Source organism: Callithrix jacchus, chromosome 11, assembly GCF_049354715.1.
Source record: "Callithrix jacchus isolate 240 chromosome 11, calJac240_pri, whole genome shotgun sequence".
In the NCBI taxonomy this organism is placed as follows: Eukaryota; Metazoa; Chordata; class Mammalia; order Primates; family Cebidae; genus Callithrix; species Callithrix jacchus.
Genome location: NC_133512.1, coordinates 97,970,401 through 97,997,090, shown reverse-complemented (window position 1 = coordinate 97,997,090; position 26,690 = coordinate 97,970,401). Strand labels below are relative to the sequence as shown.

General features: G+C 60.0%; 2 protein-coding genes and 2 long non-coding RNA genes across 37 annotated transcripts in view; 2 read left to right on the top strand and 2 right to left on the bottom strand.

The window, feature by feature from the left end:
• Nucleotides 1-21,532, top strand: part of SSPOP (SCO-spondin) — a 58,212-nt gene extending 36,680 nt beyond the window's left edge. For 12 of the 26 annotated variants that reach the window (XM_078341962.1, XM_078341966.1, XM_078341963.1 and 9 more), the window contains 39 exons: nucleotides 661-755; nucleotides 1,352-1,404; nucleotides 1,598-1,804; nucleotides 1,950-2,120; nucleotides 2,244-2,323; nucleotides 3,361-3,530; nucleotides 4,082-4,128; nucleotides 4,211-4,402; nucleotides 4,523-4,693; nucleotides 4,923-5,123; nucleotides 5,447-5,543; nucleotides 5,648-5,847; nucleotides 6,129-6,295; nucleotides 7,397-7,527; nucleotides 7,682-7,905; nucleotides 8,210-8,251; nucleotides 8,399-8,554; nucleotides 9,030-9,239; nucleotides 9,435-9,602; nucleotides 10,400-10,531; nucleotides 10,626-10,872; nucleotides 11,150-11,302; nucleotides 11,378-11,424; nucleotides 11,603-11,947; nucleotides 12,255-12,422; nucleotides 13,055-13,185; nucleotides 13,430-13,554; nucleotides 13,754-13,800; nucleotides 14,059-14,337; nucleotides 14,604-15,026; nucleotides 15,438-15,914; nucleotides 16,084-16,456; nucleotides 16,563-16,609; nucleotides 17,403-17,620; nucleotides 17,899-17,994; nucleotides 18,308-18,368; nucleotides 18,768-18,898; nucleotides 20,313-20,463; nucleotides 21,358-21,532. In XM_078341962.1, coding sequence (XP_078198088.1) covers nucleotides 661-755; nucleotides 1,352-1,404; nucleotides 1,598-1,804; nucleotides 1,950-2,120; nucleotides 2,244-2,323; nucleotides 3,361-3,530; nucleotides 4,082-4,128; nucleotides 4,211-4,402; nucleotides 4,523-4,693; nucleotides 4,923-5,123; nucleotides 5,447-5,543; nucleotides 5,648-5,847; nucleotides 6,129-6,295; nucleotides 7,397-7,527; nucleotides 7,682-7,905; nucleotides 8,210-8,251; nucleotides 8,399-8,554; nucleotides 9,030-9,239; nucleotides 9,435-9,602; nucleotides 10,400-10,531; nucleotides 10,626-10,872; nucleotides 11,150-11,302; nucleotides 11,378-11,424; nucleotides 11,603-11,947; nucleotides 12,255-12,422; nucleotides 13,055-13,185; nucleotides 13,430-13,554; nucleotides 13,754-13,800; nucleotides 14,059-14,337; nucleotides 14,604-15,026; nucleotides 15,438-15,914; nucleotides 16,084-16,456; nucleotides 16,563-16,609; nucleotides 17,403-17,620; nucleotides 17,899-17,994; nucleotides 18,308-18,368; nucleotides 18,768-18,898; nucleotides 20,313-20,463; nucleotides 21,358-21,380 — 6,456 coding nt within the window. In that variant the 3' untranslated portion in view covers nucleotides 21,381-21,532. 26 annotated transcript variants of the gene reach the window in all.
• On the bottom strand, nucleotides 297-11,682 carry LOC128928444 (uncharacterized). Its single transcript, XR_008473444.2, has 2 exons — nucleotides 11,587-11,682; nucleotides 297-1,171 (listed from the first exon to the last, which is right to left on the bottom strand). It is a non-coding gene; the product is annotated as an uncharacterized LOC128928444 (long non-coding RNA).
• On the bottom strand, nucleotides 14,944-26,651 carry LOC144578415 (uncharacterized). Its single transcript, XR_013524155.1, has 3 exons — nucleotides 26,576-26,651; nucleotides 20,322-20,509; nucleotides 14,944-15,203 (listed from the first exon to the last, which is right to left on the bottom strand). It is a non-coding gene; the product is annotated as an uncharacterized LOC144578415 (long non-coding RNA).
• ZNF862 (zinc finger protein 862) overlaps nucleotides 26,194-26,690 on the top strand; it is a 35,252-nt gene continuing 34,755 nt past the window's right edge. For all 9 annotated transcript variants that reach the window (XR_013524153.1, XM_078343471.1, XM_035254419.3 and 6 more), the window contains exon 1: nucleotides 26,194-26,383. Coding sequence is in view for 4 of the 9 variants with exons in the window: in XM_078343471.1 (XP_078199597.1) it covers nucleotides 26,360-26,383 (24 nt within the window). In the remaining 5 variants the exon portion in view is untranslated. The remainder of the gene's footprint in view (nucleotides 26,384-26,690) is intronic.

Genomic DNA, 26,690 nt, shown 5'->3' with positions numbered 1-26,690 from the left:
GCAGCCTCTGCTGAGCCGTGGGGTGTGGTTAAGGCATACGTTGTAAGCAAATCTGAGTCAAATCAGGCTCTTCTGCTAGTAGCTCTGTGAGCTTGGGGGGAGCATTCTCATGCCTCAGTCCCTTCCTTTGTAAAATTGGGGGAAAATTACAGCGAGTCATAGGAATCAGAGAGACGGTGCAGGAAAAGTGCTTCCCGGGGCCTGGTGCATAAACTTCAGTGCGTTTGACTTTGAACCGTGCGCCACTAAACGGCCATTTCTTTTAACTCTGAAGGACTTCTGTCCACGTCCCTGTGCACAGTGTTTTTCTGTTTTTATTTCATTGATGAAAATGTGATTTTTCCTATCTTTGCTGTACGAATGGCACAGTTCATGTCTTCATGGCTGACTTCTTAGGGATTTGACAGTTCAGTCTTATGTCTTGCAGTTTCAGATGGTCTTTTTCTCCTAGAACTTAGAGGGTCCATGCCCCCATGGCCCCCAAGCAGATGGTCTGTGTTTGCCTGGCGGGAGGGCGGTGGGGAGAGCTGCATGTCTGTGGAAAGAGGGCGGGTGGCTCTTAGGGGGAGCCTGAGGATGGCATGCTGGCTCTGATGAGGGCTGGGGAGGCCAGGCCCAGCCCATCTGGAAACAGAAGATGATAGAGGATTTTGATTCCAGAACAACGTGTGTGTGCCCACCCAGGACTGCCCCTGTGCCCACGAGGGGCACCTCCACCCCCCGGGCAGCACGGTGGTTCGTCCATGTGAAAACTGGTGAGACACTGCTCCCACCCCATTATGGCCCTGTGACCTCCAAGGACCCACTGTCCCTCCTCAGTGGCAGGGACCTTGGCTCCAGTTGTGGACAGAGACACATGGCCCCCCACCTCCAGCCCCTCTGAGCCTGCACCTGCCTGTATCCCTCCCCCCGTCCCCCACCTGTCTTCCCTCTCCCCTCCTGTATTAGCCTCCTGGGGCTGCTGCCACTGAGTGCCACACGCTGGGGGGCTTGAGCAGCAATCTTGGAAGCCTAGGCTCCAGGTGTTGGGGGTGGGCTCCTTCTGAGGGCTGCGCCGGAGACTGTTCAGGCCTCTCTCCTCTTCTTTTTCTTGCCAGAAATCCTTAGTGCTTCTTGGCTCATAGGTGGCCTTCTCCCTGTCTCTTCACGTCATCTTCCCACATTTTCTCTTCTTAGAAGGACACAATATGCATTAAAACTAGGGCCATCTCAGCAACCTCCTTTTAACTTGATCACCTCTCTGTAGACCTGATCTCCAGATAAGCTCCCATTCCCAGGGCGGGGGCTGAACATGAGGATCTGGGGTCACCATGCAGCTCATAGACCACCCGACCCTCTGCTGCTCCCCCAGCTCCTGTGTCTCCGGGCTCATCGCCAACTGCAGCTCCTGGCCTTGTGCGGAGGGTAAGGAAATGTCCCCACTTCTGACTTGCACCCCGGGTCCCTCACCCCTCCGCTGCAGGAGTGGGCCAGGACTGAGAATGGGGGAGGAAGGCCATCAGGAGAGGCGGAGGGCAGGGGCACTGAGCTCCACCTGCAGCCTGCTCAGACTTCGCCTGTCCCCCTTCTGCCTGCCTGCCTCCCGGGCATCCCCTAGGTCAGCCCGCGTGGTCACCCTGGACCCCATGGAGCCAGTGCTCAGCCTCCTGCAGCCCTGCCCGACGCCATAGACACCGATTCTGTGCCAGGTCCCCCAGTGCAGCACCAGCCACCGTGGCTCTGCTGCCTCTGCCAACCACCCCCACACCTCTCTGCCCGGGGCCTGAGGCTGAGGAGGAGCCATGTGATCTGCCAGGGTGCGATGGTGAGTGCCTGCCTGCCCTCCCGCCTGCACCATCCTGGGGAGCCCAGGTGGTGCCCACTGTACCCTGTGGATGCTGCTGCCTTGTGCCAGTTGCCCCCAGCCCCAGCCAAGCTTCTCTCCACTCATTCCTCTGCTGTCTCCCCAGGAGCTGGGGGCTGGGGTCCGTGGGGGCCCTGGTCCCACTGTAGCCGGAGCTGTGGGGGAGGCCTGCGGAGCCGGACCCGGGCCTGTGACCAGCCCCCACCCCAAGGCCTGGGGGATTACTGCGAGGGGCCACGGGTCCAGGGGGAGGCCTGCCAGGCTCTGCCCTGCCCAGGTACCTGCCAGGGATGGGGGTGGGGATGAGGGACAGAGGAAGGGGAGATAGAGGTGCATTCCAGAGAGATAGGCCAGGGTGGATGACCCCATGCAGCTCTCAGCCCATCCTGTCTGCCCTCAGTGACCAACTGCACTGCTATTGAGGGGGCTGAGTTTAGCCCCTGTGGCCCTCCGTGCCCTCGCTCCTGTGATGACCTAGTGGTGAGTCCCAGCTCCCTTGGCACTGCCACCTGACCCAAGGGCTACTTTGTGGGAGGGCAGGATGTGGCTTTGGGCTCATGGCCTGGACAGCCTAGCATGGGAGGGCATGGGTGGGGGCCCTGGCTTCAGTTCACAGTGTATGCCAGGCCATCCCAGAGAGAGCCAGCTTCCCCCCAGAGGGAGCCAGCCTCGCCCACCAGCCTTGCCTGCCAGCCCTTGTCTGTAGATCGACATTTCTCAGATTAAAACTTTATGACAAAAATGGCATAAACAACAAAGGAAGGGGGCAATCATCTCTTGAATGCCATGAACATGTTGATATCCGGGCCTTGCTTGCGTCTGTGTATGGGTTGGGGAGTGGGTGTCCACTGTGTGCTCCCCGCCGCCCCGGGGAACCCGGGACACAGAGGGAAGCAAACACAGACAGGGTCGCCACGGAGCCCACATTCTGGGCTGAGCAAGACAGACGTGCATGAAGGAATGGATGTACCAGGGGCCGTGAGGAAAGAGGTGGGGCTTCCAGTGGGGTGTAGTGTGGAGGTGCTAAGGGAGGTGGGGAGAGGGAAGAGAAGGAGGTGGAGCTAGAAGAGGAGATGAGAAGGTGGTTGCCTGCCTTGCTTGCTCCCCCCCAGCTCCTTCCCAAACTGCCCCTCACCCAGCCAGCTTCCAAGTTCTAGAGAGGTCTGGGGCATGCCCCAGCTCCCAGCCATCAGTCCAGGTCACCCACTGGAATTGGGGTTTTACATTTGGGAGCACCTAGCTCCAAATCCCTGCCCCAGAGGAACCTAAGGGAACCTCCTCAGCGACTCCTCCCTCCCCTCCACCCCCAGGGATGGGCTACTCAGAGATTTCAGTGGAAGCTGCAAGGCTGGCCAGGTCCCCTTCCTCCAGGTTTCAGTTCTCAAAGGCACTTCACGGCGGACTCTGTGTTGAGAACATGAAGCCTCTGTCACATTTCCTCCCCAGCCCCTTACTCCGTCATCTTCCCTGCACAGCTTCCTTTTTTCTGCTGATGACCCCCACTTGCTGTCCCCCAGCACTGTGTGTGGCGTTGCCAGCCTGGCTGCTACTGCCCACCAGGCCAGGTGCTGAGTTCCAATGGGGCCATCTGCGTGCAGCCAGGTCACTGCGGCTGCCTGGACCTGCTGACCGGGCAGCGGCACCATCCGGGCACTTGGCTGGCAAGGCCCGACGGTTGCAACCACTGGTAAGGGCCCTCGCCATGGCAGGAGGTAGGGATGCCGGCAGGAGTCGCCCCACTTCGTCCCATGCTCTTGAACGCTCCAGAGTCTCTGCAGAGGGATGGTCACGTTCGCCCCCCCATAATCCCTGAGCAGATGTGGGGCTGGCACCATGACCAGCGTCTGACGATGGGCGAGGATGCTGAAGCAGAGCCCACGTGTCTGCAGGGGCTGGGTGTGTGCTCAGGGGCACGAGGGGCCCGGGCAGGAGGAGCGAGCAACAGATACGGCTTTTGCAAACTGTGTGGCCACACAGTTGGCTTCAGGATACCTGCTGTCCTTCCCGAGGAGAAGACATCAGCTGGTGACCCTGAGGGGGCCAGCTAGGAGGGACAGGGAGCAGGATGGGGAGGCGCTGGAGAGCTGGGAGATGGGCTGCTGTCAGGGAGAAAATCAGGGACGGATCATAAGGATGACTGGAGGGGAGACGCAGTGTGGGGGTGGGTGCAGAGTGAAGGTTGTGGTGGGACTGAGCTGCTGCCTCCTCCTTCTTTGTCTGCACCCCCTCCCTGCCCAGCACCTGCCTGGAGGGGAGGCTGAACTGCACAGACCTGCCCTGCCCAGGTATGTGCCCAGCTTGGAGGGAGGTGAGGAGGGACCAGGAAAGGGACGGGCTGTACCCCAGTGCCCACCATTCTTCTTGAAGTGCCCGGAGGCTGGTGCCCATGGTCGGAGTGGACAGCATGCTCCCAGCCCTGCAGGGGCCAGACCAGGAGCCGCTCCAGGGCCTGCACCTGCCCTGCTCCCCAGCATGGGGGTTCCCCGTGCCCCGGGCAGACTGGGGAGGCAGGAGCCCAACATCAGAGAGAGGCCTGCCCCAGCTCCGCCATGTGCCCAGGTGTGATGCCCCCATGAGGCCTGTGTCCCTCCCCCAAAAGGCCCTAAACCCCTGCTCCAACCCCGCTAACCTGAGGCCTCCAGGGCTTCCTCATGCAGATGCTCTGTCTTCCTGGCACAGTGGACGGAGCCTGGGGCCCATGGGGACCGTGGTCTCCCTGCGACACGTGCCTGGGGCAGTCCCACAGGAGCCGGGCGTGCAGCCGGCCCCCCACCCCTGTGGGAGGGAGGCCCTGCCCTGGGGGCCACACGCAGAGTCGCCCTTGCCAGGACAATTCCACCCGGTGCACAGGTGAGGCTTCACTGAGGTCTGGGAGGCCCCTCTAAGTCTAGGGAGATGCTGACTCTGACTCCAGCCTCCACACACATCGTGTCACTCTCTCAAGGGACAGTTTCCAGGTCACTCAGTCATGGACTGGTCAAAGTGGCGGGTCTCAGTGGTGGGGGGTGGCATGGCAGGAGGGCTGGGAACCCCTCAGGATGCCCTTCAGTGGCTGCCCTCTCTGCTTTCTTCCTGCCAGACTGTGGGGGTGGCCAAAGCCTGCTCCCCTGTGGGCAGCCCTGCCCCCGCTCCTGCCAGGACCTGTCCCCCGGGAGTGTGTGCCAGCCAGGCTCTGCGGGCTGCCAGCCCAGCTGCGGGTGCCCCCCGGGCCAGCTCTCCCAGGATGGGCTGTGCGTGCCCCCGGCCCACTGCCGCTGCCAGTACCAACCTGGAGCCATAGGTCAGTGCCTCCCCTCAACCCTAGCCCCCAGCACTGCAGAGCTCCCTGCCCGGCCCTGTGTCACTGTCCCGGGGGCCCAGCCTGAGACTGCAGGACAAAAATGAGCAATTGCCAGCTCTCCAGGATTCCGTGTCCCTCCACCCACCCCACTCCCCAATCCCAGGGCTTGTCTGGTCTGAGCGTCCACCTCCCTTGTTCAGGACACCGAGTGCCATGGGGTGGAGGCCAAGAGAGTGGGGAGTAGATGGCCATGGGGTGGGAGGAGGGACGGATGGGGGTACTGGGCTGTCTGGAGTACCTGCCCCCACTCCTCTGCCCCTCAGGGATCCCTGAGAACCAGAGCCGGTCAGCAGGGTCTAGGCTTAGCTCCTGGGAGAGCCTGGAACCTGGCGAGATGGTCACTGGGCCGTGTGACAACTGGTAAGCCAAGAGAAGTGGGGGCTGGGAGGCATGCAGAGCCCAGCAGTGGAGCCCTCAGGGGATGGAGCTGGCCCTGTCTCTGAAGCCCCCTCCCTTGTCCCCAGCACCTGTGTGGCAGGCATTCTGCAATGCCAGGAGGTGCCTGGCTGCCCGGATCCTGGGGTGTGGAGTTCTTGGGGCCCCTGGGAGGACTGCAGTGTTTCATGTGGGGGCGGGGAGCAGCTGCGCTCCCGGCGCTGTGCCCGTCCCCCCTGCCCAGGGCCTGCCCGCCAGAGCCGCATATGCAGCACACAGGTGTGCAGAGGTGAGCGCCAGCCCAGGACCTGACCCCTTCTGACCTTTGAGTCCCATCCTGGCCTTTGACCCTGACTCATGGGTGCATTTTGGCCTCTCCCTCTCCACCCTGACCTGTCCCTCAGCACCCTCCCCCCAGCGGTGGGCAAGTGCAGGAGGACTCAGCCAGGCTGTGGGGGCCTGTGGGAGGGGTCACTGCCCAGCGCAGAGTATGGGCAAGTGAAAGGGGCTCCCTGAGGTGGGCAGTGAGGGCTAGGGCTGGAGCAGGTGCTGATGTAGCTGCTGCCTCAGAGGTAGGCTGCCCGGCCGGCCGCCTGTATCGAGAGTGCCAGCCCGGCGAGGGATGCCCCTTCTCCTGTGCCCACGTCACGCAGCAGGTGGGCTGCTTCTCCGAGGGCTGCGAGGAGGGCTGCCACTGCCCCGAGGGCACCTTCCAGCACCGCCTGGCCTGTGTACAGGTCAGAACCCGTCCAGCCCACAGCCCTCCCTGTCCTCCCTTCACCTGTCTCTTCTGCCATATCTGTCACTCCTGCAGACCGTGTCCCCCCTGGGCAGGCCCCTAAGCAGCATACAGACTCATGAGGCCGGCTGGGGCCTCTGCTGCCAGCTTCGGAGGGAGGCAGAGTTAGACGCAGCCTCCCCAGGTCTCTGGTTACCTGGGAATGGGCACCCCCTGCCGCCTCTGGACTTGGCTGGCCGCTGCTCCTCACTGGCACATCTCCCAGCCCTGCCGGGGGCTCTCACCCACCCCTGACCGAGTGCTGTCTGTGTGCCCCGCTTACCCCTCACCCTGGCAGGGAGGGGCAGTTTCCTGCCAGGCCCCTATGTCCCCCAACCTCACTGGTCCAGCCTCACCTCCCTGTCCTCCACTGTGGGGCATGGGTCTTCACTGCCCCTCTCTTCCCTGTCACACACTCCTGGGGACAGCGCCCCTCACCTTCACTCCCCCCGGACCCAGCTGGTCTGCTGTGCATCCCAATGGCAGCCAGGTGCCATCTCTGCTCTGCTGAGTCTGACTGGCACACAGGGACCCTTTCCTCATTCTAAACTGGCCGACCCATGGCCACTCCTGAGCCAGAGTTCCAGGATGCCATGGCCAGGAGGGACTTGAGCAGCCACCTGGTCCCACCTCCTAGACCTAGAGATGGTGACAGTGAGCCCCAGAGACGGAAGGGGACACACCAAGGTCACACACAGCAGCAGGGCCAGACCCAAACCTAATGTCTGGATTCCTGGCTGAGGCTCTTTCTGCCCCCACTGCGTCCGTGCCTGTGAGGTCCTGTGTTGGCACCTGCTTGTGTCCTGCTAGGCGCTCTGCAGGGGGATGCCAGCTTGGCCAAGCCCAGAACATGCCTCTCTCATGCTGCATTCATGCCCCTGACATGGGTAAACAGCCCCCTGCTCCTGGAAATGCTTTCCTGGAGCCTAGAGCCCTCCTCCGGGTCCTCACCGTCCTCCCCCAAGTTCCTCCTCCCCCAAGTCTCTCCAGTGGATGTGCGCAGCCCTGGGTGGGTGGCTGGCTGAGTTATGATGCTGTCTCCTCTGCCCCACTCCCCCAGGAGTGCCCTTGTGTGCTGACAGCCTGGCTGCTGCAGGAGCTGGGAGCCACCAGAGGTGACCCTGGTCAGTCCCTCGGGCCTGGAGATGAGCTGGGCTCGGGCCAGACACTTCATACAGGCTGTGGCAACTGGTGAGGGGGACAGAGAGGGTGGGGGCTGGGCTGGGGAGAGTCAGGGAGATTTTCAGTGGAGGGAGGGGTGAGAGAGAGTAAGAAGACAGGGACCGGGAATCCCAATCTGCCCTCTGCCCCTACCTGGCCTCGGCTAACCTGGCTCTTCCCCCAGCTCCTGTGCACATGGGAAGCTGTCTTGCTCCCTGGAGGACTGCTTCGAGGCCGGTGGCGGTTTTGGTCCCTGGAGCCCCTGGGGCCGATGCTCCCGCTCCTGTGGCGGGCTGGGCACCCGTACCCGCAGCCGCCAGTGTGTGCTTCCCATGGCTGCCCCCAGTGGTCAGGGTTGCCGTGGGCCCCGTCAGGACCTCGAGTACTGCCCCAGCCCAGACTGCCCTGGTAAGGAAAGCAGGAAGGTGGTGGACAGGGCTGGGGTTAGGATGGCACTGGGGAGACATCTAGGAAGGCTTCTCGGAGGAGGCAGTATCTCGGAGGAGGGGTCTTGAGGGAAGGAGGGAACTTTGACCATCACTGTCAGGAAAGGAATGGCTTGAGCAAAGGTTTTAATCCCGCAAGGAAGTGCTGTGCTTGGGGCCTGGTGTCCGCAGGAGCTCACGTGGAGGAAGGCTGGACCAGCTTTAGGCATGGTCCTGGGGTGCTGTGGGTTCTGAAGCATTTCTGAGTGGGGTTTCCTTTGACATAGGGGCTGAAGGGTCCACGGTGGAGGCAGTGACACACCTTCCAGGTAGCTCCACACTCCTTGCACCTCTGCCTTGTGGCCTCCCTGTGGGAAGAGCAAACCCAGGGACCCCTCCTCCCTTCCCTGCTTCCTGGAGATGTTGAAACTCAGATCTGACTCATCAGGAGGCGTCCTCCCCACTTCCTCCCCCAGGCGGCTGGGGCCCATGGTCCCCGTGGTCCCCCTGCTCCCGAAGCTGTACAGACCCTGCTCGCCCTGCATGGCGGAGCCGCACCCGCCTCTGCCTGGCTAACTGCACCGTGGGAGACCCATCACAGGAGCGCCCCTGCAACCTGCCCTCCTGCACAGGTGCACCTTCCAGCCTCACTCTGACCCCAGCTGCCACCCTCAGACAACTCACTGTAACCCCCAAGTCCCAGCATCTAACACCCCTCAAGCAATCATCAGTTCTAGTGTCGACATCTCATTTCAAATCAGTTGTCTGACTCTGGGCTCTGGGTCCTCTTTGCCAACCCCAGCAGCTGCTGGGGAGCCTGACTTCCAGCACATCCCTTACTCTCACGCGTGTGCACTGAACTCTCCACCCAAACCCCTCCACAGCCCTGTGAGTCTGAGATTACTGTCCCAATGAGAATAGGGGATAGTGAGGCCCAGTTGTCAAAGCCACACAGCAGTCAGTGTCAGATCCAGAACGGGATCCCAGAGCTCTGGGTGAGGCCACTGCTGGTCTGCATGGTGGAGGTCTGCCCTTGAGCTGGGAGCAGGGAGAGGTTGGGCAGGTGCCAGGCAGCTGGGATGGCTCCAGCTCCGCTTTGTGTCACAGAGCTGCCCCTGTGCCCCGGCCCTGGCTGTGGGGCTGGGAACTGTTCCTGGACCTCCTGGGCCCCGTGGGAACCTTGCTCCCGCAGCTGCGGGGTGGGCCAGCAGCGCCGCCTGCGGGCATACCGTCCCCCTGGGCCTGGCGGGCACTGGTGCCCCGACATCCTTACTGCCTACCAAGAGCGCCGCTTCTGCAATCTGCGAGCCTGCCCAGGTGAGGCGGGCTGGGGGAGACCAGGTCAAGCCCTGCCCCTGGAAGGCCCCTGGTGTCAGTGCCCCCTCCCAGGCACCCAACCTACCCAAGTGTGGCACTTCTGTCTCTCGAACCAGACCTTGACCCAGGCTTGCGGGATAGGTGGGGGCCCTATGCCTGAGCCCCCCTCAAGTGGCCGTTCTCTTTCCCACACAGTGCCTGGGGGCTGGTCACGCTGGAGCCCCTGGTCCTGGTGCGACCGCAGCTGTGGGGGAGGTCGATCCCTGAGGAGCCGCAGCTGCTCCAGCCCCCCACCCAAGAATGGGGGTGCCGCCTGTGCTGGGGAGCGGCACCAGGCCCGGCTCTGCAATTCCATGCCTTGTGGTATGGTGATGGTGACAGTCCTGTCCCACCTTATTGGGCTCCACTCAGCATGGGGCCCAGCTGCTAACTCGTGGGCCGGTTTGGAAACAGCCCGCTGGGTTGGATGATGGGGCCTGACAGTCAGCAAGGATGCCCTGAGCGTGTGTCTGTGGGCTGTGCCAAGGCCCAGGGATCCATCCTGGCCACCCTAACCAGCAGGAGAGCTCCTCCCCTCAGCTTTCCCACCCTCCCACCTGTGACAGGTGGGAAAGAGCCACCCATTCTGTCACAATTTTTGGAGGCTTTGACAGTGGCACCGTCAGGAGCGGATGTGGCACTCGGGCGGGGGGTGGATGGAGCCAGCGGCTGTAGCTGAGCCTGGGCCCCCTCCTCTCACCCTCAAGCTTCAACTCCTTCTTTAATTGGCCCTGCCCAGCTCACCAGCCCCATGGCCTGGGTTCCCCTAGGAACCCCCTCCTCTATCCCCACCCACCCTGGACACAAAAGAGGCTCCAGGTGACAATGTTTTCTTCTGAGACCCACAAATCCAGTCTAGCTCTACAAACATTTATTGAGTGCCAGGCTAGGTGCTGAGAACTCACAGGCGGTGAGAGAAACTCACTGTCTATTTAGCATGACCCACTCCCAGAGTCTCCCCGAGTCCCCCGTGTTTCAGTGGGCACCAACATGGGGGATGGGATGGGCCCTGTAGCTTCATGGAGGTAAGGGGTCCCCAGTAGGGCAGAAGGAGGGTTTCTGAGCCCTGGGGCCCAGGCCCTCCTGACGCTGGGCACCCCCACCCCCCACTCTCTGCTCAGAGACCGGCTGCCCAGAAGGCATGGAGGTGGTCACCTGTGCCAACCGCTGCCCCCACCGCTGCTCAGACCTCCAGGAGGGAATTGTGTGTCAGGATGACCAGGTCTGCCAGAGGGGCTGCCGCTGCCTCAAGGGTAGGTGCCGCCCTGCCCTTCAGGAGTGTCAGGGTGGCTGAATGGGAGGGTGTGGGTGGGGTCAGGGGTGCCAGTGTCAGCCCTTGCCCCACAGGATCCCTGGAGCAGGATGGCGGCTGTGTGCCAATTGGGCACTGTGACTGTACCGATGCCCAAGGCCACCGCTGGGCCCCAGGGAGCCAGCACCAGGATGCCTGCAACAACTGCTCATGTCAAGCTGGGCGGCTCTCCTGCACGGCTCAGCCCTGCCCGCCTCCCACCCACTGTGCCTGGGGCCGCTGGTCAGCCTGGAGTCCCTGTAGCCACTCATGTGGGCCCGGAGGGCAGCAGAGCCGCTTCCGGTATGGGGTTGACAGGGCTAGATGTCCCATCTGCCACCCAGGGCCTCCCTCTGCGTGGCACAGTCTTCCTTCTGACGGAGAGTTCCTAGGTCCCGCTGTCACCAGTGACAGTACCACCTCAGGCCCTAGGTCAGCTCTGTCTCTGGTTACCCTGGCTTTTCCTTAGTTACCCCCATGCCCACCCTAAGTGTCCTGGTCCTGTCAGGAGGTGTCACCAGGAGACAGAGTGATGGGGGCCTGGACTATCTCTCACCTCCTCTCCTCGGGCCCCACCCAGGTCCTCCTCATCGGGCTCGTGGGCTCCGGAGTGTCGGGAGGAGCAGTCCCAGAGCCAGCCCTGCCCTCAGTCCCCGTGCCCGCCCCTGTGTCTGCAGGGCACTCGCCCCCGCACCCTGGGGGACAGCTGGCTTCAGGGGGAGTGCCAGCAGTGGTGAGTGCAGGGCAGGGAGTGGGGCTGGGACTGCCCTGCTGGAGAGCAGAGTCCTGAGTCCCGGCTCTTTCCCAGCTCCTGCACCCCGGAGGGCGTGATCTGCGAAGACACCGAGTGTGCAGGTCTGGGCGCCTCCATGTCCCCGCCTCCATGTCCCCGCCTCAGCCACCCTCCTAGCCTCATGTGTCCTGTGTCTAATTCTCTCCCACCTTACTTATCTCTCATGCCCTGGGCCATGCAGGTCCCGACCCAGCCTTTGCTCCCTCTGCCTCCTTTGACCTCACCTGTGCCTTCCCACAGTGCCCGAGGCCTGGACGCTGTGGTCTCCCTGGTCCAGCTGCCCTGTCTCCTGTGGAGGTGGAAACCAGGTCCGAATCCGGGCTTGCAGGGCTGCAGCTCCTCCCCATGGGAGCTCACCCTGCCCGGGCCCCGATACCCAGACCCAGCCCTGCGGGCAGCAGCCTTGCCCGGAATTGCTGGGGGCCTGTACCTGGGGCCCATGGGGGCCCTGTTCCCGCAGCTGTGGCCTGGGCTTGGCCTCTCGCTCTGGTTCCTGCCCCTGCCTGCTGGCCGAGGCTGACCCCACCTGCAATGGCACCTTCCTCCACCTGGACACGCGGGGCTGCTACCCAGGGCCCTGCCCGGGTGAGTGTGTGGGGGAGTGACGTCACCTCGCCGCTTTTCCTACCTTGGGAGATTCAGAAAATAAATAGCTCCCGGTTCCCAGATGATCCCTCCAAATAAGCCTGCGCCTGTCCTGCCCCCATGGTTTGCTCAGTTCCTCTTCCCACCATCTCTTCCCTTGGAGCCCTCCTTGTGCAGTGAGAGGGTGTCCAGTGGCCAGGCCTTCCAGGCCCCTTTCGCCTGTGTCCTGTGCAGGGTCTCGGCAGGCCTGGGGTGAGACGGAGGCAGGCAGGGGAAAGGTGAGCTGACACATCCCTCCCGTCCCCAGAGGTGTGCGTGTGGAGCAGCTGGAGCAGCTGGACTCGATGCTCTTGCCAGGTGCTGGTGCAGCAGCGCTACCGACACCAGGGCCCAGCGTCTCAAGGGGCCAGGGCGGGAGCCCCCTGCACGCGACTGGATGGCCACCTCCGGCCTTGCCCCATTGGCAACTGCTCTGGTAAGGCTCCAGGAGCAAGAAGCTGGGGAGCTGAGCAGGGCAGCAGCCGCCAAGGGTCCCCACTGGAACCCCCTGCTCCCCTCGCAGTCAACGTAGCGCCCCCAAGACCTCAGAGCAGTTGCCTGTGCCTGCACCTGCCCGCACCTGCCTGCAAACCCAGCTGCTCCCCTAGCTACTCCCTCGTCACAGCTGCACCCCCAATTCCTCACCACAATTTATCCACGCTGCAGCTGCCAGCCTGCCTGTGGCTTTGGCTATTTAGGAGGGTGTCCTATCCACCTCCTGCTGCGGCTGCCCTCCACCTCTGCCCCTCTGTCTCCCATCTGCAAATCCCTGGCGCACCTGCCAGGCCCCTCACTCCTGCAGCCCCCTCCTCAGTTGCCTCCTCCAGGCAGCTTCCTGGCTCTCCAAGGCCCAACCTGTCCTGATCTTTCCCTGGAGGTGCCCACAGGTGCTGAGTGGGTGCCAGATGGAGGACACTGGTCTGTTCCAACATGTGGGGGGCAGGCATCTTGTATTCTTGCCAGGTGACCCCAAGGGGCCTCAGAGGAACCATGCAGCATGTGCTCTGGCTTTGGGAGTGGTGTCTCTGGGCTGTCCCCCATCAGCCTGCCTCTCCCCGCTTCCCCCAGAGGACAGCTGCACGCCTCCCTTTGAGTTCCAGGCCTGCGGCTCCCCCTGTGCTGGGCTCTGTGCCACACACCTGAGCCGTCAGCTCTGCCAGGACCTGCCGCCCTGCCAGCCGGGCTGCTACTGCCCCAAGGTGAGAGCTGGGAGCTCTCCTTCTTCCAAGGAGAAGGGGGTCCTCTGCCCACACTCCGGCTCTCCCTTCTCTCTGTGATGGCCATGGCAACCCCACCTCCTACCCCTTGGAACTTGGTGCCTCCTCCCAGCTTGTGCCCATGCCATTCACTCGGCACCACGCGTGAGCACCTGCCACAGGCTGGGCACAGTGCTGGGTGCTGGGGTGACATGATGATCACCACCCCGTCTCTCCTTCCACCCAGGGGCTGCTGGAGCAGGCTGGGGGCTGCATTCCTCCAGAGCAGTGTAACTGCTGGCATACCTCAGCAAAGGGAGCCCGGGTGACCCTGGCCCCTGGAGACCGCCTGCAGCTGGGCTGTAAGGAGTGGTGAGTGATGGGGGAGGGGAGGCAGAGGGCAGGGAGCCCAGTCCATCCTCAGGACAGAGGGCCCGGAGATGCCAGAGTTCACAACTCTCTCATCTTGCCCCAAATGTACCGAGGGCTCAGGTACCCTTGCAGGTTACCTCCGGGGGTCCTGGGCTGGGTCCTGCGTCCCATAGTCCACCTTGACCATCCCCTCCCGCAGTGAATGCCGGCGTGGGGAGCTGCAGTGCACCAGCCAGGGCTGCCAAGGTAACCCTGACCTATGGAGACTGCTGTCCCCATCGCTTGGGACTGGGGGGTTTCTGGGCTGCAGATCTTTCAGTGCTAAGATGGGGACAGTCCCAGGCAAACCGGGATGATGGGCACCCTACCCTGCCCCCACACCTCTCTCAGCCTTCCCTGTTTCCAGCACTTCCTGGTCATGACACTGAGCCCCTCCTGCCTGTCCACCAGGGTCTCTGGGTTGGGGATGGTCACTGGGAAGGTGGTCACATGCTGCCCTTCTAGGTCTTCTGCCTCTGAGTGAGTGGTCCGAGTGGTCGCCGTGTGGGCCCTGCCTGCCGCCCAGCACCCTGGCCCCTGCCTCCAGAACTGCACTACAGGAACGCTGGCTCCAGGACCCAACTGGCCTCTCCCCGACCTCTGCCCTGCTGCTGGCCTCAGAGCAACACCGTCACCGGCTCTGTCTGGATCCTGCAACAGGAGGACCCTGGACCGGGGCCCCTCACCTCTGCACTGCGCCCCTCAGCCAGCAGCGCCTGTGCCCTGACCCTAGAGTCTGCCCTGGTAATGGGGAGAGGCAGAGGCCACAGGACAGGAGGGGCCTGTAGTGTAGGTTGCAGGGAGCTGGCCAGAAGGGGCTGGGCTATGGAGCGCAGTGACCTGCTACCCCTCGTGCTTGCCTCTAGGGCCTGCAGGATTTGAAGCTGGGTGAGGTCCAGGCAGCAGCTAGAAAGAGGAGCGGGAGAGCCTAGAGGGGCAGCAGCAGAGCTCAAGCCTCAAGGGGGGGCAGGAGGTGGGCCTGGGTACTGACCTTGCCGTACCTTTCCCAGACTCATGCCAGTGGAGTCCGTGGGGGCCATGGAGCTCCTGCCAGGTCCCCTGCAGTGGGGGATTCAGGCTACGCTGGAGAGAGGCAGGGGCCCCCCATGGAGGAGGCTGCCGGGGACCATGGGCTCAGACAGAAAGCTGCAACAGAGGGCCCTGCCCAGGTAATTCCCATCCCCCATCCAGAGGAGGGCCTGGGACAGGAACATCAGAGACCAAACCTGAGGGAGAGTTGGCTCTGCCCCCGAGGTGTGCCGTGGAAGGGAGGGCCCAAGAGTGTCCCCAACAGACTCCCAATATCTGGCCCTCAGGCAAGAGCTGTGAGGCCCGAGACACTGTACTCACCAGCGACTGTGCCAACCGGTGCCCACGCAGCTGTGTCGACCTCTGGGACCGTGTTCAGTGTCTGCAGGGACCCTGCCACCCAGGTAGCTGGCAGGCCCCACCACCCGGCTGGGAGTTCCAGGAAAGCCCGGGGCCTCTCCCAGCTGCCTCCTGCTCCCAGAGAGTGTGTGATCTCAGGCAGAGGTGGGGGAGGCTCAGACTGGCTGGGGCCTGAATGATGGGGCAGGAACGTGGTCACTTTCAGCAGCCAGCTCTGCGTCCTGCATGGAGTGAAGTTCACTCAGGGCCACTGTCTCATGTGAATGTGCCGGTGGCCGTCAGGGTTACTGGTGGTGCCCACACAGGGTGGGCTGGAGTGGCCCCTTTCTGTGCGTGGGCAGTGGGAGATACTATGGAAACCAGGCTTTGGACTCAGTCTGGTTGCCGGGGAGGATCCATTTGTAAGCCCTGCCTGAGCACCCCATCTCATTTGGCCTCCTTACTCAAACCCCTAGGCTGCCGCTGTCCCCCGGGCCAGCTGGTCCAGGACGGGCGCTGTGTGCCGATCTCCTCTTGCCGCTGTGGCCTCCCCAGTGCCAATGCCTCTTGGGAGCTGGCCCCAGGCCACGTGGTGCAGCTGGACTGCAAAAACTGGTATGGCAGCAGCCACGCCAGGGCGGAGGGAGCTTCGGGTGGAGGCATGGGGCAGGTCAGCCTTCGCAGGTATTGCCGGGGAGCGAGGGTTCTGTTCACCCTGACTGGAGCCCTTTGTGCTACCCCCGTCCACAGCACCTGTGTCAACGGGTCCCTGGTGTGCCCACGCCAGGAGTGTCCAGTCCTTGGGCCTTGGTCAGCTTGGAGCAGCTGCTCAGCCCCCTGTGGTGGGGGCACTATGGCACGACATCGGAGCTGCAAGGGGGGTCCTGGGGTGGCAGCATGCCAGGCCCAGGACACGGAACAGTGGCAGGAGTGTAACCTGAAGCCCTGCCCTGGTGAGTGCCCTGGGCGGTGGGTGTCTGACCCCCTCCATTACTCCTGGGCCCAGGCCCTGCCCCAGCTGTTGGGGGGTCAGTGTGGGGAGAGGTCAGACCCAGGGCAGCCCCCGCCTGGGACTGGAGATGCTGGGTCCCTCCCAACTCCCTATTTGTGTGCTCCCCACAGAGTGCCCCCCTGGCCAGGTGCTTAGCGCCTGTGCCACCTCCTGCCCACACCTCTGCTGGCATCTGCAGCCTGGCGCCATCTGTGTGCAGGAGCCCTGCCAGCCTGGCTGTGGCTGCCCTGGAGGGCAGGTGGGTACTGGTTGCTGTGTCCTGACTCCCATGTGGGCAAAGCTGGCAGGTGAGGAGGGAAGAGGCGGTGGTCCGAGTGTCACTGAGCCCGCCCCACTGCAGCTGCTGCACCACGGCACATGCGTTCCCCCTGCTGCCTGCCCCTGCACCCAGCATTCTCTGCCCTGGGGCTTCACCCTGACCCCAGAAGAGCAGGCCCAGGAGCTGCCCCCAGGGACTGTGCTCACCCAGAACTGCACCCGCTGGTGAGGCCTGGTCGTGGGGTGGGGAGCAGGGATGGAGGAAGGGGGTGCTGAGCATGGGGCAGGAGGAGGCCATGGGCGGCCTCTGAGCAGGCTTCTGTCTTCCTAGCGTCTGCCGCAGTGGAGTCTTCAGCTGCTCCCTTGTCGACTGTCAGGGTGAGATGTGGCTTCCATGCCCTGCTGCACCTCCAAAGTCAAGGCCAGGGACTGGCACTGAGGAGGGGAGGAGGGCCCTGCTCCCAGCCTAGACAGAGCTTCAGGAAGCCCTCCCCTCCTCCCCTGCCTGTCCACACTGACCTCTCTCTAACCGGACACCCAGTGCCCTCTGCCCAGGGCTCCTGGGCACTCAGTGTGGTCTGACCCATGTGTGGGGGCATTCTCTAGCATACGGTGTACACAGAGCCAGGGCTGTGAGTGATGCCAGGAAGTAGAAGGCTCTTTCCCTGCCAGTGGGGAAACTGAGGGCTGGAGGGGAGAGTGGAAATGAGGGGCCTGGCCTGGCAGCCTCCAGGCTGGTGGCATTTGCCCTGCACAGTGCAGGGTTGCCCCTGTCTGATCAAGAGCGTCAGCCCACCCACCAGGTGCCCAGCTCCGCCATGCTGGGCTCCGAATGCAGACATGCAGCACAGCCAGCCTTCGGGCAGACCACCCCCTAGAACGGGCAGAGATGGGACAGTCTCTAGGTCCCTGACAAGCAGGTAGCACCGCAGAGAGAAGAGAGAGGCTGGGTGGACAGGATTGGTCAGCGGAGGCTTTTCTGGAGGAGGCGAGACCTGGCCTGGGCCCAGCTAATGTTTGAGAGGGTGGATAGGAGAGAGCAGGAGGTGTGGTGGGAGGCCGCTGCTGCTGAGAAGGCAGCACGGGGACATGGGGTGCTCAGCTTGGGGGCGGAATCCAGTCTGGATTCGGCGCTGGCCAGAAAGGTGGGTTGGATTGTATTCCCTGGCAGAGTGCCCCCCTGGGGAAGCATGGCAGCAGGTGGCCCCGGGGGAGCTGGGGCTCTGCGAGCAGACATGCCAGGAGATGACCGCCACAGAGACCCCAGGCAACTGCAGCTCGGCTCGAGCTTCAGGCTGTGTGTGCCAGCCTGGGCACTTCCGAAGCCAGGTGGGCTCCTGCGTCCCCAAAGACCGCTGCGAGTGCTGGCACCTGGGGCGGCCCCACCTGGTGAGACACCGAATCCCCTCTGCTACCCCCACCCCTTTCTGACTTCAGGCCTCCCCGTCCACTGGCTCCTCCCCCTACTCCAGGCCCTGCAGTAGGCAGCAGGGCTCCACGGTCACCCCAAAAGCCCATCTCCCTCCTCGGTCTCCTGTTGCCCAACTCCATCCAAGCCCATTGCCCCAGCTAGGCACTCGCAGGCTGGGCTGGGGGACCAGGGTACTATTGTAGAAGAGTCTACAAGTTGGGAGAGACCAAAAGGAGGCTCTCCTTCCTCTCCCCAGCCTGGATCTGAATGGCAGGAGGCCTGTGAGAGCTGCGTCTGCCTCAGTGGGAGGCCTTTCTGCACCCAGCGCTGCTCCCCGCTCACCTGTGCCCAGGTACCCCCGCATTCCTGCTACTCTCTGGGGTGGTTCCCCCTCACCTGTGCTCAGGTACCCCCACATTCCTGCTACTCTCTGGGGTGGTTCCCCCTCACCTGTGCCCAGGTACCCCCGCATTCCTGCTACTCTCTGGGGTGGTTCCCCCTCACCTGTGCTCAGGCACCCCCTGCATTCCTGCTACTCTCCGGGGTGGTTCCTCCTCACCTGTGCTCAGGTACCCCCTGCAGCCCTGCTACCCTCCCTGGTGTCCCTGGGCACCGTGGACTGGGGCCAGGTGTCAGGACCATCTTGGGGCTCTCTCCCTCTGCAGGGTGAGGAGATGGTGCTGGAGCCAGGGAGCTGCTGTCCCACTTGCCACCGGGAGACTCTGGGTATGGAGGGACCCTGGGCACATTGTGGGGTGCCTCTCTCTGGTCTAGACACTTCTCTCCAGCCCCACCCCACATTCGGCCTTTTCAGCCTGGCAGGTGCCTGCCTCCCTCAAGCCAACCCGCAAAGGGGATTTGGGGAATGAAGACCCCAGCACATATCATAGCACCTGGCCACCCTGCCCAGATGTCCCTCAGACCTAGGCCCTGCTCCACCCCCACAGTTCCCTTAGTTACCTCTTCCTCCTGTGCCCCCACAGTCCCCTCAGTCACCCCCTCCTCCTGTGCCCCCACAGTCCCCTCAGTCACCTTCTCCTCCTGTGTCCCCCCACAGTCCCCTCAGTCACCTCCTTCTCCAGTGCCCTGCCCCCACCTCCTGCCACTCAATGCCCCTCCCCACAGAGGAGCAAATGCCCTCCTGCCACCTCCTTACGGAGCTTCGAAACCTCACCAAGGGGCCCTGCTACCTGGACCAGGTAGAAGTGAACTACTGCAGTGGGCACTGCCCATCCAGCACCCACGTCATGCCAGAGGTGAGCCAGGGGCCTGCCATCCAGGCCAGGGGAGTCAAGGTAGCCTGTGGCCGCTGAGGGCCTGCCCTGAGCCTGGAACCTGGGCAGAGCCAGAGTCCAAGAGGCACGAAGTGCTTTTCACGGAGGTAACAGTGGAGTCAGGGAGTCAGATGGTCAGCGCTTTGCCCCAGGCAGTGGCATGCACCTGCGGGTGGCTCACAGGTCTCTCTGGGTGCCCAACTCCTCCCTCCCACGGAGGTCTTTTTGGCCCCATACCACTCCCAAAGCGTGAACGCTGTGCCCCTCAAGGCAATGAGCCAGGGGCCCAGCAAAGAAAGGAATGGAGGAGCTAAGCTAGCCTCTGAAATCAGAACCCATCACGGGAATGCACTCTCTGCAGATAGGATCACTGCACACATTTCCCGAAAGGTGTCCAAGCCAGGCTGGCTCTGAGTCTTGGGCAGGTGGCTCTGCTTTGCCCTCTGTGGACTCAGAAACCCTGATCCTTCTTAGGATATTCCAAGGGGCTCCTGCCCACCCTGACTCCCCTCAGCCTGAGCCTGGCGCGCTGACTTGAGCTGCCTTCAGCCCGGGTCCCCTCTCCAGCTCCACTCCCCGCACTCACGCTGCCCCCGGACCCACCTCGGCCCACTTAGTTTACCCTATCCTGGAAGACAAGGATGCTTTCCTCCCTGGTCCCCTCAACCCTGGGCCGCTCTACGGCCCCCAGGTGCCCGTGCACTTGCTGGAAATACTTTCCCAAATCACTTTAGGGTTGTTTTTTTTTTTTTACAGTTTTGGAATTTTTAAAACATAGAGTGAGAAAAGAGAGAAAGTAATTAAGAGATGCTTTTTTTCTGAGGAAAGAAATTTGACAGTGGGGTAGGAATTGGAGGGATTTTTTTTCACTGAATAACTGCTTGTAGTTTTTGGACTTGGTATTGTATGGATGTATTGCCCATTTCAAAGTAAAATTATAATTATACATAAAATTAAATGATATTCTCAGAGGACGCCTATGGAGGTGCTTTAACCACAGCGCACAGGGACCTGCGTTGGAGTGAGAACTCACTTTGCACTTGGGCTCAGAACTGTGCAGTTAGAACGGGCTTATTTGCAGCTTCATGTATTCTAAGTCTGCCTCTCCAATGAGACTCTGAGCTCTCTGAGGCAGAAGTATGTCTCCCCTGCAGCCAGGGGCACCAATGGGAGCATTAGAAGTATTCATTTAACCTGTAGATTGTTGGACATTCAGACGTGGGCGTGAAGGAGGTGGGCTTCTTACAGAAGGGGCCTCGCGGTGGCCCGGCCACCCTGCTTGGTGAAGAGGGTGGGACCTGTGCCTCCCGCCACCCCACCCCGCCTAGGATGGGAAAGGCCAAGGGAAGGGAGGCAACTCCATTTGGCCCCAGTTCAGCCACTCCCTCTCACCCAGGAGCCATACCTGCAGAGCCAGTGTGATTGCTGCAGCTACCGCCTAGATCCAGAGAGTCCCGTGCGGATCCTGAGCCTGCGCTGTCCGGGTGGCCACGTGGAGCCCGTGGTGCTGCCAGTCATTCACAGCTGCCAGTGCAGCTCCTGCCAGGGTGGGTCTGGGTGGGGCTCTGGCCAGGGAGGGGATGGGGCAGGAGCCTGGGCAAAGGACCCAGTGTTGTAAACCAGACCCAGGAACACACGCATGGCTCCTCACTCCACCCTTCTTCCTTAAGTCCTTCCAGTCTGTTTTTTCCCTTCTCAATATTCCTGTTCATTTTGTCTTCTATCGTGTGTGAGCGTGGGTGTCTGGAGTAACTGTACCTAGTTCAAACCCCAACTCACCTGCTTCCTTGCTCAGCCTCCCTGACCTCATCTTTTTTTTTTTTTTAATGGGGTCACACTCTGTTGCCCAGGCTGTAATGCAGTAGCGTGACCTTGGCTTACTGCAGCCTGGAACTCCTGGGCTCAAATGATCCTTCTGCCTCAGCCTCCCAAGTAGGTGGGACCACAGGTGTGAGCCACCATGCCCAGCTAATTTCTCTCTTGCTTTCTCTCTTTCTCTCTGTTTTTTCTTTTCTTTTTTTTTTTTTTTTTGTAGACAGGGTTTCACCACGTTGCCCAGGCTGATCTTGAACTCCTGGGCTCAAGTGATCCATCTGCCTCAGCCTCCCAAGTGCTGGGGTTTCAGGCAGGAGCTACTGCACCCAGCCCCTGACCTCATCTTCTGAGCGGGGCTGTCATCACTGTGCAGGCTTGTTGGGTGGACGTGTTGAGAGCACCCGTGTGAGGTGGCTGGCAGGTGCCTGGTTCTGTTAAGTACCTGCCATATGATAACCTGAGGTCCCATGATGTGGCAGTTGAGGGAGAAACAGAGGTGGAAGGCACCGATGCTGCCTGGGTGGAACACAGTCGGAAGCCTGACATCGGCTCTGGGCTTCCTCCTGCCACCAGCCTGACTTCTCTGCCTGTCTTACTAACCCATCTCCCCATCATGTGTCCTCTAGGAGGTGACTTCTCAAAGCGCTAACAGGCTACGCTGGGTGAGTCCATGGCCGTCCCTCTTATGATTGTGGGACTCAGTGGCACTGACCACGTCCTTCCACACCCTCCTACCTGCCCCCAACTGGGGGTCCATGACCTGATATTAGCATCTTCTGAATAAAGGGACATTGGCAACAAGTTTCTGTGTAGTGTCTCCATCCTGGAGCCCAGAGGGAAGAGGGAGGGTGGGCCCGATCCCTGGCCTGGACCCACGTGACGACTTTGTCTCCTGGAGACCTCTGTGCATCTGCTATGGACTCACCACGGCATTCCCCGTGACTGGTGAACCTGGACAAATTATTCCCATATCTGAGCCTCGGTTCCATCGTTAGTAGGACAGGGTTGAATGGCACCTGAAGACCTCCCGTATTAGACGTCTCTAGTGTCCCAGGTCACATTCCTCTACCCAGTGTGATTTTAGCTGCAGCTGTGGCCGACAGTCCCCTACGTGTGGGCTGATGTCTGCTTCTCCCTCTTTTTTTTTACACCACTCTGCCCACTCCCAACTGCTTTCCTTGTTTTATTCACCCCAAAGTCCTGTCCTACCCTGTGAAGCCACAGACAACAGCTAGCTAGAAGGCACACTATTGAGATAAATACTGGGGACAAAAACCAAAAGAGGCCTACTGAGCTACAAGAGATTAGCTCAGCTTGTTCTGTGTCCACATGGTCTTCATTCCTCTTCAGGAGACCAAGCCTCCCCATTCATCCCTCGGCGCCAACGCCTCTTATGCCATCCTCCTTGTAAGTCCCACAGTCTCCCCTGGTCCCCCACACCTCCTCTCTCTCCCAGATACCCACTGGGGCCTCTGAAACTCCGCATCTGTCTTCCATAGACTCTGCTCCATTGCCCCCATCTCCAAAGATTTCTTTGACCATCATGTCATGACTGACACTAGGTTGCCCATCCCTTGAAGTCTTCACTTCACTGGAAGCTGAGACTTCTCCCACATCCCACCTCTGGGCCAGGAAAAGAGATACTTGTCTTCTATGATGTTCATGTTTAATGTTTCTGCTGGTCCAGTTCTCCCTGTTCCTCCTGCAAAGAGCCCTCTTCCCGGGTTGTCTGAGCCACTATGTAGGTACATAACCCTCCTTGACTCCCAACTGCCACCCTGGTTGCTCCACATCATCCACAGAAGAAATTAACTCATGGCCCAGTGTTCCTTTCCAACCATTTTCAGTGTCCATGTGGATACTTCTCTCAAAATTCTGGCCTCACATTCTTTGCCTGCCCACCTACAATGATCTTATTCACTCTGTCTTGGGAATCCACTCCCACGGCTATGCTATTTTCAAAATCTTGCAAATATTTACTTACCAATCATACCTTACCAACCCTCCAGCTGCCTTGCTCTAGTACTCCTCTGCTATAATTTATGGCTGCTTTGGGGATTTCAATTTCACTGATCACATCACTTTCTCACTTTTTCATTAGTCTCCTATCATCCTTCGTGATGCAGCTTAGATTCATGGTCTATATAGTAATTCTTAACACGAGCTGCACATTAGAAGCACATGAGGAGCTCTTAAAAAATATCAAAGCCAGCTGGGTATGGTGGCTAACGCCAGTAATCCCAGCACTTTGAGAGGCTGAGGCAGGTGGATACTTGAGCCCGGAAGTTTGAGGCCAGCCTGGGTAACACAGTGAGATCCATCTCTACAAAAAATAAAAAACAACTAGCCAGGCGTGGTGGCGCACTCCCGTAGTCCTAGCTACTCGGAAGGCTGAGGTGGGAGGATCCCTTAAGCCCAGGAGGTCAAGACTGCAGTGATCCAAGATCACACCACTGAACTCTAGTCTGGGTGAGAGTGAAACCCTGCTCTAAAAAAAAATTAAAAATAAAACTTAAAAATCAGTGCCCATGCTCCATCCTAAGCCTATTAAATCGGGATGTCTGAAAGGTCCATGGGTGACTCCAATGTGCAGCTGGAATTGAGAATCACTTTCCTACCGTTATTACTCTAGGGCAAGTACTGTTCATTCCCTAGCTTTTCTGTGCCTCATTCATACCCACCTGGCACTACTCCAGGCCAGGATGAACCCAAGTATCTGCCCAACTTTCTGCTTCTAAACAGAATTTCCCAGCTAGGCTTTTTTAAACCTTCAATTTGTGATCATAAACTTCAATTTGGCCTTTAATTCAAGGTTTGAGGTAAGCTCTATTTCCCATTCCCCAGGAGGACTTGGTATATGACCTCTTCCTTCACTTCATTTTCGTGAGATGATCTTGTCTCAAAGAGACATCATCAGATGGAAATTCCCTCAGTAAATCTACAAACAAACCTACTTCTACTCCATCTCCTTCTTTCCTCCTGGCAGAATCAAGTGTTCCTATCCTGGCCAGACACAGTGGTTCATGCCTGTAATCCCAGTACTTTGGGAGGCCAAGGCGGGTGAATCACTTGAGGCCAGGAGTTTGAGACCAGCCTGGCCAACATGGTGAAACCCCATCTCTACTAAAAATACAAAAATTAGCTGGGTGTGGTGGCGCACACCTGTAGTCCCTGCTACTCAGGAGGCTGAGGCAGGGGAATTTTTCGAACCTGGAAGGTGGAGGTTGCAGTGAGCCAAGATCAAGCCACTGCACTCAGCCTAGGTGACAGAGTGAGACTCTGTCTCAAAAAATAAAAAAGTGTTCCTATCCCTAGGCAGGGCCCTTGATACTCTGTTCCTAGACCCTCCTGCTTTCTCAAGGACTTGGGTCCCTGAACTATCCCCTCTTGGATTATCAGTTTCCTTCCTATCAACATAGAAACAAGATCTTGTGACTCATATCTTAGGCCTGTTGCTTTTACTCCCCATTTCCCCCTAGATACTGCTCCATTTTTCTGGGGAAAAATGGAAAACCTTTTACGGAAAACCGTGTCAAAAGAATGATTTACTCTAGCTGTTCTCCAGTTTTTTAACCCTCAAAAGAGAATCTGTTACAAAGACAGGGATAAGTCATGGGCAGAAATATAGCTCTCCAACGTAGTGATGCAGCTGAGGTGGCAACTGGCAGGCCACTTGGAATCCACAGTTCTCACTCTGCCTTCTCCTCCACAGTTCTTGTGTCTCATTCTTTTTCAGTAATGTAGACTCCCCTACACTCCTCGAACAAAGTTTAGGTCTCTTCAACCTTAGCCAGAAGAGCAGAATTGGATAATGGAAAATAGTTACTTGAAGCCTGTGTAACATGGCGAAACCCCGTCTCTACTAAAAATTCAAAAAAATGGGCCAGGCGCGGTGGCTCACGCCTGTAATCCCAGCACTTTGGGAGGCCGAGGCGGGTGGATCACGAGGTCAACAGATCGAGATCATCCTGGTCAACATGGTGAAACCCCGTCTCTACTAAAAATACAAAAAATTAGCTGGGCATGGTGGTGCATGCCTGTAATCCCAGCTACTCAGGAGGCTGAGGCAGGAGAATTGCCTGAACCCAGGAGGCTGAGGTTGCAGTGAGCCGAGATCGCACCATTGCACTCCAGCCTGGGAGCGAAACTCCGTCTCAAAAAAAAAAAAATGAGTTGGTCTTTGTCTTGATATGCATACACTGCTATACCAAAATCCCTGGAACTAGGTAATTTATAAACTATGGATATTTATTTCTTATGGTTCTGGAGGCTGGAAAATCCAAGATCACAGTGCCAGCAGTGTCTCTGTCTGGCGAGGGCCTGGTCTCTGCTTTCAGGAGGGTACCTGGTTGCTGTGTCCTCACATGGCCGAAGGCAGAGAGAGGGACAGAAGGGCAAAGGGCGTAGCTAGTTCCCCCAGCACCCATATGGTCACTATTACCTTCATGAGGGCACATCCCTGCCTTGGCCCCCTCAAAGTCTTTTTTTTTTTTGAGGCATGATCTCGCTCTGTCACCCAGGCTAGAGTGCAGAGCACCATCCTAGCTCACTGCAGCCTCGACTAACCAGGCTCAAGTGATCCTCCCACCTCACAAAATCATTTTATTTTTACAGAGGCAGGATCTCTCACTATGTTGCACAAGCTGGTCTTAAACTACTGAGCTCAAGTGATCCTCCTGTTTCAGCCTCCCAAAGAGTTAGGATTAGAGGTGTGAGACACCACACTCGGCCAAAACTTCTTATAAGGACACTAATCCCATACTGAGGGCCTTATCCTCACGACTAAACCTCCCAAAGGCCCCACCTCCTGGGAGGGGAACACCGGTCAGTCCATTGCGCCTCCTTTACCTGGCGAACCCTTACCTCTCTGATTCTGCTCAGGCATCATTTCCTCAGGAAATCCTTGATTAAGCACCTCATATCCCCCACTGCTTCACTCTAAGGTGACAACGCGAGCTTGAATTCATATTTTGTGTTTACCTCTTTCACGGCACTTGTCTCTGTTTTTTAATTATCTGTTTCTGGTCTGTTTCCCTAATAGACTGTGAGTTCCTTGACGGCAAGGGCTTTGTCTTATTCAACGGTGTACTCCCAAACCCTCGAACACGGCTTGACCCGTGGTAGGCAAACAACGATACTTTTTGAGTGACTAGAACAAAAAGTATTGACCTCCTTAATAAAAGAAAACCTAGAACCTTCAAGGCTGACATTGGCCTTCGCGTAGCCCAATCAGGGCGCTTTGCCCTTGCTGCAGAGGTCCAAAGGACGCCACGCGGCTGTTGCCTAGTAACCATCACCAGAGGGAAGCGGGGAGGGTCACAAGCGCGCCGCCGGCGTCCAAACAGATAGAGCGGACTACGCTTCCCGTCACGCCCCGCTGCCTGGGACAGGGCAGCGGCCGTAAAGCTGTTCGCTCTGTACGACGCGAGTCCCAACTCAGCGCCCCTCCCGGGGCCGCGGGCGTTACCGCCCCGCGACGTGAAAGAGCGAAGTTCTGGGGCCGCGCTCCCTCCCCGCCTGGGCGCCCTCCCGCTCCGGGAGCCCGGGTCCCCGGGGCGGTCGCGGCGGCTGCTTCCTCAGGCCAGGCCGCGGGGGGAGGGGGCGGCACGGGACTCCGAAAGCCGGGCCATGGAGCCCAGAGAGTCGGGGAAGGTAGGACTGGAAGGCCCCGGGGCCGCCCGCTCCCTCCCGAGGATCCCAGAGCCGGGCTCGGGCGAGGCGGGGCGGCTCGGGCCGAGGCCCAGCAGACGAGCCAGGCTTGCAGGGAAGGAATCACCGGCCCGCCCCCTCTCCCCGCATTTCGGCGCCCGCCCCTGGGAGGGTGACGGAGAGGAGCAGACGCACCCGTTTGGTGTCTTCGCGTCCTCCCCGCGCTGGCGAGCGGCCGCTGGGTCGATGCTGGGTTGGGTGACCCCCGAGTGAAGCGATGCGGGGGTGCTTCCTGTTCCCCCCACCCCCG